General features: G+C 35.8%; 1 protein-coding gene across 3 annotated transcripts in view; it reads right to left on the bottom strand.

The window, feature by feature from the left end:
• Positions 1-8841, bottom strand: part of Nplp1 (Neuropeptide-like precursor 1) — a 76803-nt gene extending 67962 nt beyond the window's left edge. Inside the window, exon 1 of one of the 3 annotated variants that reach the window (XM_076813253.1) lies at positions 8458-8841. In XM_076813253.1, coding sequence (XP_076669368.1) covers positions 8458-8532 — 75 coding nt within the window. In that variant the 5' untranslated portion in view covers positions 8533-8841. The remainder of the gene's footprint in view (positions 1-8457) is intronic. The other 2 variants (XM_076813251.1, XM_076813254.1) reach the window with 2 other exon arrangements.
• Between the last annotated feature and the right edge of the window lie 6138 nt (positions 8842-14979).

The following is a 14979-nucleotide window of genomic DNA, read 5'->3' as shown; positions in this document are numbered from 1 at the left end:
AATAAACAAACAACAAAGATTTTTTCTTGTATTTCAAGAGCGGTAGAATATACCCCCAGAAATTCGAAAACGTTAAGTGTTTATTTCATTATAAAAACCATCACCGAAAAGTGGCCGATTTTTTCGGCCGAGAGAGTAGAATGTCCCCTTAAAATGAAAATAATTACAATCGTCACTGACAGTAGAATGTTCCCTTAATAAAAGAACTTTCGGCATAATATATCGAAAGCCACCGTCTCACCGCTTTCAATGACCTTGACATATGTTGTCAAAAACATATGAGAAACAGCCGACGGTATTAGTATTGGTTGTGGCTAGACAGGGCGGGGGGCGCGGCGCGCCCGCCCGCGGGCGCGTAAAGCATGGTTGCGAACCGATGTGAGCATGTGTTAAACTCGGTAATTCTAGTGTTAAGTAAAGTTTTTTGCGAATATCTCGCAAATCAAAACTGATATTGACCTCATCACGCGATACTTGTAACCGCAGTCTCATTTTGAACATCCCCAAACTCACATCGGTTCGCTACCATGCTATACGCGCCGCCCGCCCTGATCTAACCCCAACTATTTAATACCATCAACTGTGAAACAGTCGACGGCGATGAGAAGGGCAAGGGCCCAGTTCATCGATAAGTTTATCATATATACAGGGTCAGCGTTTTATTCTGCAACCCGCGCTCGCGCGAACACGTAAAATGGCAACAGCGCCTCCCGGACGCATTCCACTACAACCATGCACCGTCCCGGCATTCGTTCGGAGAGCTGCCAGCGACCGCTGGACAGCAGTGATGCCCGAGCTTCGAAAAGTTTGGGATGGTCTCTTTCCAATTAACGCCGCAAAGAGCTATTCAGAATTTCCCGGCTCGGGTTAAAAAAATTGGGGCCTTTTTCGTATAACTTTTGAACTATAAAAGTTATTGGAATGCAGTTTGTGCCGAAAAATGAGAACAAATCATTCCTTCTTAATGATGGATAATATAACATAGTTTACATTTACTTAATTTTTTTCTATCAATTTTTTAACCATAATTGTTGTGAAAAGCTTTTGCAAACTATTGTATTTATTGGTCTTTTTAAAATTCATGGTGTTTATAGACAATAGGCTAGTTGTTTCTGTATCATTACTTTCAGAAATTGAGAAATTAAATTTTTATTCAATTAGTTCTGCAATTCAGTTAGTTCTGCAAACCTCATAATCTATATTTCTGGTTTTCTTTTTTTATAATTTTATCCTTAATGCAGTGCATGCATAGATCGGACGTAACGGGTAACTAATAGACGTGTCTTTGATTGCAGCGGTGCTTGAATTTTAGCTACTCAACGCCACGCCTATACCGACTTCCGTTAATGTCATTTTTTGGAACGATGCGCCATTATTGTGGCTTTTACACGCAGGTGGCGAAAAATCTCTCCGTACAAGGGTATAGCACTGCGGTCAACCCTGTCGTAGCTAAAATTTTTAAATTGAAACGGGTACGAGATCAGTCGACATTATTTTCAAACGTCATTACAGTAATCTGGGGTGCGAGTGGTAGACCGATCATAAAAGCGGAGCGCGCGGCTCGATTACCTGGGCCGGGAAATTCCCAATAGCTCTTTGCGACGTTAATTTGAAAGAGACCATCCTAAAATTTTCGCAGCTCTGGCATCACTGCTGTCCAGCGGTCGCTAGTAGCTCTCTGCTGGGCCGGTGCATGGTTGCAGTGGAATGCGTCCGCGAGGCGCTGTTGCCATTTTACAAGTCCGCGCGAGCGCAGGTTGCAGGATAAAACGCTGACCCTGTATGTACTATCTTGTGCGTGAAATCTTGCTGTGCGCTATCCTGATGCGCACTAAAAAAATTCTGTGTCCTATTTTGTTGTGCGCTAAATTGCATATGTAGTATCGTACTGTGTAGTATTAATATGAAGCCGCCATATAGTTTCCGTTGCATTCTACCAATTCTTATTGTTAGTCAGGCCTATGCGTGCTCAATAAAATTTCAAAATCGATTATTACCAAAACCAAGCCTGGGATGGCAAAATTTTATCTTACGCTTTTGATTCATTTTCGCATAAGCAATCACCTCCTGTCCGCTTGTACCATCATTTAGGTAGCGCTCTGCATTTACGATTTTAGACTTTACAGTAGAGAGGACACTTTAATGCGCACAATAGAAAAAGGGGAAAAAAGTTGATTAGTAAACTAAATCGTAGTGACAAAGTCGACTTTTTTAATGCGAAGCTAGACAATTTTTAACATCGGCTGTCTGCGCATGCCCCACGTGTAGTAAGCTTCATTTAGCACAAATACTAAGAAAATAATAATTTATAGACAAAATTACTATGCTGATTCTTGAAATGGCCCATCTAAAAGGGCACACGTAAATATCTACATATCTATATTGCTTTCCAATAGGTAGAAGTATCGTTCTGGACAAACTTATTTGTCTCTAACTGTCTCTGAAATTCTCTAAATATTATTCTCCTTATTTTTTCGAAATTTCAAGGTCATCAATATTTTTTTTCAATGCAACTAAATGTTTCTATTATTATATGTTGGCAACAGATTGTAAAATAAAGTCATCCACGTGTAACATATTTACGATTAATTTATTTCAAATAAGAAAATTCCAGTCAGGTAGTTGCAATTTGCAGGGGAAAATGCGTGACGCGCGAAATATTCTAGCTTTCCCCCCCCTCTCTCTCTCTCTCACTCTTTCATCGTTCCCTTGCATTGGCTACTGACTGAACGCAAAGTGCTGGTATAATTTGGTGTACCTATAGGTTATATAGGCGAAAAAAGATCGGAGAGTAAAAAGTTCTATTAATTTTCACAAGTAGTGCAACATACTTAAGTAAATTTTCTAAAATGTAGACTAACCTGTAAGGTTTCAAATGATAAAGGTAACATTAATTTCTTTCTCTTTCGGAAACTGTTCTATACTTTGAGGCACTGAGAACAAAAACGAACTAACCCATATTTTTTGCGAAATTGAGTTAGTAACACTAATGTATTCCAGTAGACGGTACTAATCATATAAAATATGAAAAATTATTTTTTTGTCAATTTAAAACCATATGGTATAACAAAATTCCGTGGTGCATTGAAATTTTGTGGTACCACCTGTGAGCAACACTTATTAAAATTAAATGGAAAATTAATTGTGTCTTCATTAGGAAGCATTTCGAATAGCATTAGAACCTAAAAATTATGACTGCACTGATGGCAACAACACCTGCATAACAAAGTGCCGTTGGAACCTCATTTTTTAGATCTTCTTTTTCTCCGTTTAGGTATTTTTTATTTTAATGTTATAAGTCGGCCGCAATTATTTTTTACATAGTATCATCCATAAAGTGAACATGTCCAATATGCACGTGAAATAAATTTATTTTCTTTGTAAAATGTGATATGATTAACACCGTCTGTAGTTAATAAGACGTATTATTGCAATGTTTTACCCGCACATAAGAAATAGTACCTAGTTAATGTAGAAAAAGCAGAAGTCATTTTAAATATTTTTATTTCAAATAAATAAATTGCTTATACCATAGTCAGTGCTGGCCATAATTTTATTCACATAATGAATAAATTTATGTTTGTTAATAACGAAAAAGCTTCTATTTAAATAAAAATGTATGTGAGTAACGTACTTACAAGGGAAGGACACCATGTGGTAGACACCGATTTTGATGAGCCTTGGCACGATGGATCTACGTCGAAAATAAGTAAATAGGTGTCCGAGCGTTTCTGCCAATGGGCCTTAATAATAGAGATATTTACATGGAAATTATTAAAAATTGCATAGTGGCCGTGAGGTTTTAGTCGGTAAAAATCCCACACTACCCTGGCGCCCCCGGGAGATTCCCCTCTGAAGCAGTCGGGGTGCCTTTTGAAGATTTCCCCAAGTTAAAAAAAAAATTATAAAAAAAAAATTTATAAAGTTTTTTTAACGTGGAGACATCTTTAAAAGGCACCCCGACGCCTCCAGAAGGGAATCTCCCGCGGGCGCCAGGGTAGTGTGGGATTTTTACCCACTAAAACCCCACGGCCACTATGAAATTTTTAATAATTTACTTATTTTCGACATAGATCCATCCTGCCAAGGCTCATCAAAATCGGTGTCTACCACATGGTGTCCTCCCCTTGTTAGATGAACGAATATACATATTTACATATATTTATTCATTACTCGGATAACCATTAGCTGGGTGAAAACGTACTTCCCCGAATTACTTTGTGAATTAATGTAAACAATACTTTTACTCTATGTTTCAGTTATTTAGGTATGACGTTTTGCAACAGTTTAAATCAAATTTAGATATCCGAACGAAAATCACTTCAGGTATAATTCGAGTAATCTTTCGAAAAGTATTCAATCAATTAGTCGAATGAATAACTGTAAATTATTCAAATAATATGAAAAGAACAATTTATTAGAAATTACAAATAATTATTGTCTGAATAAACTATCTGATCAAAACAACTTTTAGGGATAGTTACCTTTGATGTATATTAATTTAAAATTGCTAAACATTAATTTAATGTTCATATCTGACTGCACCGTGAAATATTGCAAGCATTTCTGTTTGCTTATTAATCATTAGGACGTAGTCACTGAGCGCTACACACGCAAATACTACAAATCAATATCCTGGAAATAACGACTATCACATGATATGGGCTCCTGCAATATCTGAATATTCAAAAGGCGATTAAGCTTTTCCTTTCCTTTTTATTAAAACAATCTTCCTAATTTCAGACGTAGCTACACGGGTAATAGTTATTTTCCCTATATTCGTAACGAAATCTATCCAAGAGTCAAGCGTTCTGTGACGTTTTTGTGTAAATAACACTATGAAACGATAAATTTTAACCATAGAAGTCGTCCTTCGTTATTTGTATCTTTGAATGTTTTTTTGATCGATTTAATCAGTTCAGATATATTGGACGTCCATATTATCTGCATTTTTTCCGTCTATATTATTTTAATTTTCGCTTGGCATTATTCCATTTCTCAAGTTAACTCGTCAGATTTGTCTGAAACACGGCCCAGTTAAATATTTTACTTCTAATCCGTGCGAGTTTCAATCAAAGTAGTTACATATTTTTTTAAAATATATTTGACTAAAATATGAGTTAATTTCACTTTTTCGTATTTGATATTGATTAAATAGCTTCGAACGTCCTTTCATTCCTCCGGCTTTATAGAGATATCAAACCGCGAATAATATCATTTGGAACAGATCACATGCTACGGTTAGTAATTAAATACGTTGGTAAATAATTTCCGCCCTGTTTAAATAAATGGTATTCTTAATATTCAGTAAGCGTTTAACACTGTTTAAGTAATATAGTTATTAATGCTATTGTTATATTCTTATAATTCGTTGTCTTGGAATAATTCATTCTCACTGTAATTCTTAATTAATCAAAACGATAACTTTCGTCTTACATTTCAATTCCTCTATAATTTATAACAAATTCACGTATTTATTCTTCACAGAAAGCAGTTATCACTATTTTCATCATTTAACATGTATCATTGTTTTTATTATTTCATTTAAAGCCATTGTAATTTTTTTAAACATAATACCTACATCCTTTATGTAATATATGTATCTTTTCTATTTTTAAATGTAATATTAAAATATTAGTGGAACATGGTCGTACTTACACTTTAATATTATTTTATACTAACAATCTGTGAGTTTCTTTTATTTTACTTATGTAATTGTACAAGTACATTGGATTACATTAAACTATGCGTAACGTATGTTGAAAGATTCTGAAGTAGGTATATTAATACTATCTGGGAAAATATCATTATTGCTGTTATTATTATAACCCGTTTCTTAATAATAAATAAAATTAGCGTATATAAAAATGTATTGTTTGCACATGAAGGGACTGACTAATTAAATTTACTAGAAGTAGTTGTATCGCACTAAAAATTCAATCAATTTAAATATAATCTGATTTAGTAGTGAACGCACAGAATAATGAAAAGCATCAACTGAATATCAAGTGCATACCGTTATTCCTTATTTAGTCGTTTACGAATTTTAATCAACAAAGCAATTTCTATTTTTTCTTATTATTATAAAACTCAATGTAGCTGAATCAGTTACTAAAATAATATTTCGTATGAATTTTTCAAATTAATTTAATAATAAATCTGTGAACATTATATGCATACATATCATATCCTTTCACTATTACCACCTGAATTTTTCACTAAAAGATAGACGTGGTTGAATTCGTTCCCGCTGTATGGGGAAAAGAATCCTTCGTCACAGCTAGACGGGATAAAACTAGCAATTCAACCGAGAGATTTAATTATTGGCAGAATGCACGGTTCGCTGTGTCCTTCATATTTTGGCATTTCATTCGTTTTATCAAGTGATTCCCTTTGTGTCAGAAATCAGAGCGCTTTTTGGAAGCTTTAACAAATAACCGATCAACCAAGCTCCAGATGGATCCTTAATATCTTTTATGTTACCATCTTAAAATCTGTTCCCGGACTATGGAAAATTCGATATTGCTAGGAATTTGTTCAAAATTGCCCCCACTATTCACTGTAAATATGATTTCAGAGTCAATAAATCATAAACGTGAAAAACTAATCATAATCTGCACACAACTGGAATCTCCTGACGACGGTCACACTAAGCGATATTTCTTAATTATTACTCGTAAATGTTTGTTACAATTCTGCTAAAAAGAATGCACATATTGAATTAATAAATGTCAAGAGATTAACAATTTTCTATGTAGGATTTTTTATCGGAAACACAAATTATTGGTGCAAAGTTCCAAGTGTGGCCAGTGGAAAATTGCGAAATGATTAAATCACAGACTTTTTAAATTATTGCTCGATGTATTATTGCGTCGTGTGTTACTTCGATTTTGCATATCATACAAAATCCGAAGTGTCTGTTTCGCACGTTACTATTAAGCATCAATCCGTATGCTAAGTTCTCTTGAAGCGCACAGATTATGGTGAGCAAGAAAACGTAAACTGTCATAGAGTTTTTTCGTTTTGCAATCGCAGAGTTATAAAAAAACATAAATTTTCAAATTCTTCAGGGGAACTCTTTTCACTGTCTGATTAAATAGTTTCACTCAACCTCAAGATGCAATGAAAAATCTGCACGTAGAGATTGAAATGATCAGTAGTTACACAGGAAAGTCGTAAATTCATTTATCGCATATTCAACCACCAGTCCTTTAGTTCTATACATCGATTTTTTTAAATACTTTTCACAAGAGTGTAAGAAAAAAAATTAAGATTCATAGGTATAGATTGTACGCCCCTGCCTGTATGTTTCGATCATATTTTTTTATAATTGCTTACATGCAAAATTTAACCCTAAAATAAAATGATTTTTCCACATAATAATTACTATCCGGTATAAGTTTTATATTCTTCACTGTGCACGTAATGGGACACTTCCTTCGCTTTCTAGTATTTAGTTGAATAGTGCATATAAATTTCTTTCTGTACAGAAATAGTGACACTTTCATGTGGAATACTAATGCATATAATTATTCATTTCGTTGGGAACCAGAGCGTTTAATCAAAGTATATTTTCTTGAAGTTTCGGCCTATTAGTACAGACTCCTTTAGTAACACATATAGATTTATTTAGATCGCATAAATTCGTTGCATAAATTATATAGAATTAGTTTTACATTTTGTAAATCAATTCCTACGAATCGTACGTTTCTCTTCGCATTCGAAAGAATACTCAATATAGCAAATTCTACGTAATTTAGACTGAATTCTCAATAATAATTAAACAGTATTTATATTTCTTATGGGAGAGAGCATCCGCTAATAGAACGGAATATCTGGAAAATATATTTTGCTTAGGCACTCTGGTGACTACGAATTTTGAGTACTATAAAGTTTTTAAAGAAGTGAACTGAAAAAATTCCAGTCGTTCTAGTGAAAATGTGTACAATTATAAATAAAGTAGATATATGCATTAAGTGTCCAGTTGAATTTTTAAAATGATCCACAGGAAGAGCTCGATTTCAATTTTTCAGAATTAAATTATTCAGCGACAAAATGTACCGACTGAAAATGACGATTGAAAATTAAATAATAATTTCATTATTCATAGCAAAAAACCTATGCTTAAAATCCGATTTTCTTGCAATGACAGATATTATGAACGATCGCGTAAAAGGAGACAGTGAGGCACTTCAGCGTTGTTAGGCGCAATAAGAAACGCGGATGAATGAATAATTACAGAACAACAAAATTCATGTCATGCGTTAATTATTTCAAAATATATAAACATTACGAAAGGTTGAAAGATTCTAAAACTTTTAATTAGTTGTATGCTGAACGTCGAGGCCACTGTAGAATAAAATGATAAACAGAAGCAGGAGTTGCAATCTGTGCAAGAATAATTCAAGTGCTTTCGAACCTATGAAACACTAAAGGGTGGAGTGTTACAAAACTTACCACGGGAAGGCGGATCTCGTTAACGATGGAGGCGTAAAGTAGAAGGCTCACAAGATAACTCCTGGTGAGACCCATTTCAGCAAAACCGTCACAGTATACTTCCGATACGGTTCTCCCAATCTGAGTACCGCTTCAGAACGTGTCTGCTTCCTTATATAGGGTATATTTCACCCCGCGCAGGCGTCTCCACCCCCATAGTACACCTACACCAAATGGTATCCAGTGCACACCATTACTAACAGTCCTGTTAATGAACTCCGCAATATGCGTATATCCGTTGCTGTAAATCTCGTCCGCTCTGACAAACCACGACGAAAGAAAGAAAGAAAAAAAAAAAAGAAACGCCGAAACGGCCTACCAAGGCAAAAGAGAGATACGATTTTAAACCACGACTCGGTTAATATACCGTGGATTATTGCATGCCAGTGGAAAAGGGAAGGCTTCGTTCCTCATTCTTCACAGGGAACCAGACTCTTCAGTGGCAATTTCAAATGTTTTGTTTTCTTTGAAGAAAGAGAACTAATCGATTCCACCCCTTTGAGGAAGTGGGTGTCTAATCGCGTTGCAACGTTAGCTGCATATTTTAACTGAATCGAGGACGAAGGCCTTTTGTTACTTTCCTCGAATCATTAGAGGAAAGTGTAACAGACTGTTGTAAAAAATGTGCAAGCACTTCGCCGATAGCAGTTGCAACTCATTTCAAGTGTAAAGTATCGATAATGCTTTAAGGGGGGACATACACCTAGATATGCCGAAAAGATCCATTTCTTTTTACATATTTTCAGTGTTTGATATGTTAAGAATTTTTTCCCAAAATTTGAGACCGAAAATCGCAGAAATATCGAAGATATAGGTATTACAAGGGAAGGGCGCTCTCGTGTTGCCACACGTTGATGAGAACTGCAAATACATTTTTCTCGAAACAAGTTTTTCGAACACGGTATCCACGATTACTAAAAAAACTATTCAACCGATTTATTTTCAGTTTTTCATAGCTATATGATACATTGTTAATCAGTTTTTGATAGGGCGGATTTTTTATTTCAGTCATAGATTCTATTTTATTGTGTAAAAAGGGATGATTTCATGTCTGAATATTTAACGTTTCATTTAGAGTGCTATCATTTTCTTACAAATTAACTTTTTTTAAATCGGCCTTTCACAGACACCATGTGTTAATACATTTTAAGAAACTAATTTGCTTTTTGCTTTCATGTAAAATCTGTTTAATTAGGAAGTAGCCCCAATACCTGTATTACACAGCTAATATTTTGAAATACAAAAATCAAGTATTATAGCCAAGGATGTGATAGAATTAATAGAAAAAAATTACGGGTGTAATAATGTTAATACTTTCTTTAAAACAATGTAAAAACACGTCAGTTTTTAGGCCTTTCGAGGTGTATGTATGTCTCCCCTTAATACTAAATGAAATATAAATTAGTGGATTGTTAAGAAAAGCGTTGACCTCGTTTTTTAATGTAACAATAAGTTCTCAAAACGTAATTGTAACGAAATTTGAAAATAAAAAGAGAATACAAAGAAACGTCTGATATCATATGTACAATCGGAACGTGTTTCATATTGATCCTCTGATTTATTACTACAGTATCGGGACTAAAATCCAAACTTAATCAATAGGTACGTCAGTGAAGTGAAAGTCATTTTCATGATAGATCCTTAATCTTATACTCGAGCGTAAATCGATTTATTATTTTCGCAGGAATAAAAATTAATTGAATAAATGACATAAATATGTTAGACGACTGTACTCTACTTACGGGATACTTAATGAACCCAGACTGAATCAAAATACCCAAATCATACAAACTGCATGCAAACACTGTAATTCACTGATATGCCAACAATAATATCTTCTTCATATTTTATATGATATTTTATATCAGACTAAAATTTGAACACGAAGCCTTAAATTGCAAAATAGTAATGGATTCCTTAATATTTCGCACAGTGAGGGACTAATACATTTCGATTTCCGACCGAAATAATGAATTGTTACGATTAACAAGTAACAATTCAACACATTAAAAAAATTACAATAACTAGGAACATCAGTAAAATATCCGACACTGATTTAGATGAAACGGTGCAAGTTTGCGTAACAGCTAAAAGTAAGGGACATGTATGTTTTTAGACATGGTAACTCTACTAGTGACGATGTAGTAACTACAGTGCTGTCTCGAAAAGAAACCGCCGCTATCCCCGCTAAGGTGAATGTCCCAATTTCTGCTCATTTAAGAGGTTACTCGTCGGAAAGAAGGTGTAAAAAATTTGTTTGTGATCAAAATTGGCAGAGTAATTGATTAATTCTTTAATAATAAATCAACCAGTCGAAAACTATTTAAGAAAGATATTTCAAGATGTTTAACTACTAGTAATTTGTAATTAAATATAATGCTTTAAATGTCCGTATTTCTGCTCACCATTTGTACCAATTTCTGCTCACATAATATGTTGCCTTTTCAGGTTAAAATAAGTTACATCTTTTATGGAGATGTTTCATAACAGAACAGTAAAGCATAAAATAATGATAAACAAAAAATAAAATGCCTTCGAATAGAAATAGAGGTAGCAGCATATACTGAATTGTGAGGTTATGTTGCTAAAATTTTAGTGAGTAGAAATTCGGACACGACGGTGATTCACTTGACCCTAAACCTAATCACCTATTTTCTACTTAAAAAAATTAAAAATAGTAAAAAAAATCTAAATCCAGAGCACAATACGGTATCTGTTTTTGTTAATAAATAAGAACTTTTACTGCAAAAACTATTTCCTGCCCAATTATCGAATACCAATAGTGACCCTGTTCCGTACCACAACCAGTTAAAATACAGTCGAAAAATCGTGTGTCTCTCATTTTAAAAGCTTTTCGCTGCTCATGCTGCACTTTGATTAGCTCCAAGCTCGTGCAACACTCGCGTAAATGTTCAAATAATTTAGGATTATTTTGTTGTAACTACAGTACAAACGTGACGCTTATAATAATAAGAAAAATACGAAATGAGCAGAAATGGGGACATGAGCAGAAATTGGGACATTCACCTTACTTGTTTTGTAGTTGCCGCGACGAGTGAGAGGTATACAGGGTTATCATTTAATCTTGCAACCTCCGCTCGGGCGAACAGGTAAAATGGCAACTAAGCCTCACGGACGCAGTCCACAACATCCATCCACCGGCCCGGCGTTCGGAGAGCTGCCAACGACCGCTGGACAGCAGTAATGCCCGAGCTTCGAAAATTTTAGGATGGTCTCTTTCAAATTAACGTCGCAAAGGGCTATTCAGAATTTCCCGGCCCAGGTAAGCGAGCCACGCGCTCCGCTTTTATGATCGGTTTACCACTCGCACCCCAGATTACTGTAATAATGAGGTTTGGAAACAATGTCGACTGGTCACGTACCCGTCCCAATTTAAAAAATTTTAGTTACAACAGAGTTGACCGCGGCGCTATACCCCTGTACGGAGAGATTTTTCGCCACATGCGTGCAAAAACTACAATAATGGCGCATAGTTGCAAAAAATGGTATTAACGGAGGCCGGTATAGGCGTGGCGTTAAGTAGCACCAGGGTCAACCCTGTCGTAGCTAAAAATTTTGAAATTGGCACGGGTACGAGACTAGTCGACATTGTTTTCAAACCTCATTTCAGTAATATGGGGTGCGAGTGGTAAACCGATCATAAAAGCGGAGCGCGCGGCTCGCTTACCTGAGCCGAGAAATTCCGAATAGCCCTTTGCGACGTTAATTTGAAAGAGACCAACCAAAATTTTTCGGGTAGTTGTATTCTATCACTATTTTCATAAATTGAGAAATTAAATTTTTATTCAATTATGTGTTAGTTCTGCAGACCTCAGAATCTATTGTTCTGGTTTTCTTTTTTATAATTTTATCCTTAATGCAGTGCATGCATAAATCGGACGTAAGGGGTAACTAATGGGACGTATCATTGATTGTAGCGGTGTTTGAATTTTTTTCTACATTTTTTGTGTCTGAATGGTTTAACCTTTTAGCTACTCAACGCCACGCCTGTACCGGCTTCCGTTAATGTCATTTTTTGTAACGATACGCCATTATTGTGGCTTTTACACGCAGGTGGCTAACAATCTCTTCGTACAGGGATAGATATATAGCGCCACGGTCAAACCTGTTGTAGTTAAAATATTTTTTAAATTAAGACGGCTACGAGACCAGTCGACATTGCTTCGAAAACCTCATTACAGTAATATGGGGTGCGAGTGGTAAACCGATCATAAAAGCGGAGCGCGCGGCTCGCTTACCTGGGCCGGGAAATTTCGAATAGCTGTTTGCGACGTTAAATTGAACGAGATCATCCTAAAATTTTCGAAGTCTGGGCATCACTGCTGTCAAGCGGTAGCTGGCAACCCTCCGAACGCCGGGCTGGTTGCAGTTTTAACGGATGACCCTGTATGTATAGTACTTTGTGTACAGTACATGTTACGCGAAGCAGCTTATGGGGCTGAATGTATTTAACATTGAACTGTAATAACAACTACAATTAACACCTTTCGAAGAAAAATATGTATGCATTTTTAGCATTTCATGGCCAAACTTGATTTTCTACTCGTAAATTATCAACGGATACCCACGTTGTGCCCTGACCCCTTACCATACACGTGTAATGACCATCGGCAATACTTTTACTGTGGTGGAAAATCGCTGCTTTAAGTTTACAACAGTGTTCTACCATTTGTATTTTAGTAGTAGGTATTGCTTTGATGTGGAAATTTTCCACTTTCGTTGTTTCACTACTATCGTGATCGAACAAATGTAATTTTGCAATAAGAATTTGTTTAGAAGCAGTTATGTTGACTTTCTTCATTGTGTTTGAATTTGAATTATCACAATTATTGCAAGGATCTTTCAGATTTTTCCATCCTGTGAAATTGTGTTTTATTATATCTTGAAATTCGAATGATTTTTTTTTAACATCTTGGGCACTGCAAGATGTACCACCCAATTTGTACTGATAGTAGTACTTGTGTAATAACACGCTAAACATCTTAATACCGTTATAATTTCGTGCTGTACTGCATTCTTAAGAAGAATTTCATGATCACAAAGAGAGGTAATAAACTCAGCTGCATCATGTAGCTGATTGTTAGCGTATTTTTCTCCTGCAAATTGCCGTAATGGTATGTTTGGATTTTGATCCGGTTTATATTGGTCCATAAAGACTTTTTTAATATGATCAGCTTTTTCAGTCGAAAATAAGTTTTCTCTTATGGATGAACAATATAACATGCATTGGATTGTGGCATTTGCATAACAGGACACACCATCAGAATTCGGAAGACCTCTTACGTAGTATTGAATGGTATCCAGGATGTGATCATTAGTATTCTGACATTCGGATACATTATAATTAGGTACTGCCCAAACAGCATCACGAACATTGAGAACGCGGTTTTTAGAAATTGAAAAAGTCGTAAGATCAGGGCTATATATTTTTCGCAATCTATTGTACTCTATTATAGCCGATTCTTGTGCCTTTACGGAAGATGGATCATAATTGATAAGATGCAGTCCTTGTAATGTGGTCACCCAAGAAAGAGCAACGTAAATTTGTCCGCAAGTAAATATTGAATTACCTGCTTCTATGACAGCATCCTGCAAGCTTAGTCCTTGACTTTTGTGAATAGTTATACCATAGCTGAGGCAAATCGGAAATTGTTTTCTAATAACGAACGCTTTATACATTACTTCAAATTTAACACTTACAGGTTCTATTATATGTTCTTGCTCCGTGGGTAATATAATTTTCAATTTTTCAACATCATTATCAACACCTCGTGTAACTGAAACAAGTTTAGCAATGGTACCGTTAACAAGACCTAGTGTAACATCAATATTTGCAAGTCCCGCTGTTTGGGAGCTATCATCGTCATTATTGTTCAGTACCTTTGACACCTTTTCTTCAAGTACGGTGCACAATTCGTTGTATCATGGGCAATCAAATGGATTTCTTCGGGTGGAAATCGACTCAGCATTGCAGCGTTGTAACGTATCGCTACTACCGCTGTAAATTTTTCTTTTTTCCTTTCTACAATTATCGTCGTTTTCATTCTAGTATTAAGACACGTAGCGGAGAACAATTGAACTAAACCACGCGCAACGCATGCGCATAACCGCCCGTTAAAACTAAATCCAGCGCCGTGAACGACTTGAGCGCGCAGGGACGCCGATTAAACTGAGCGTAGTGCGCGACTGGCAGGAACCGGACGTATAATCTGATTGGTACGAATAATTACGCAGCAACTGATTGGCGCGGGTCAAGCTCCAGCAAGGAGTACAAATATAGGCCTGCCTGCAGGAGAGGACAGTTTTGGTCCTGACACCAAACCATTCTAAGGACGCTTTTAATCAACCTTTCCATACGAGGACGCTTTAGTTAGCCCCTCAAATTCCATACGTGGACGCTTTAGTTAGCCCCTCAAAATCCATTCGAGGACGCTTTAGTTAGCCCCTCAAAATCCATACGAG

This window comes from Andrena cerasifolii, chromosome 5, assembly GCF_050908995.1.
Source record: "Andrena cerasifolii isolate SP2316 chromosome 5, iyAndCera1_principal, whole genome shotgun sequence".
Classification (NCBI taxonomy): Eukaryota; Metazoa; Arthropoda; class Insecta; order Hymenoptera; family Andrenidae; genus Andrena; species Andrena cerasifolii.
The sequence above is the reverse complement of the archived record's forward strand: the minus strand, read 5'-3'. Positions and strand labels throughout refer to the sequence as shown.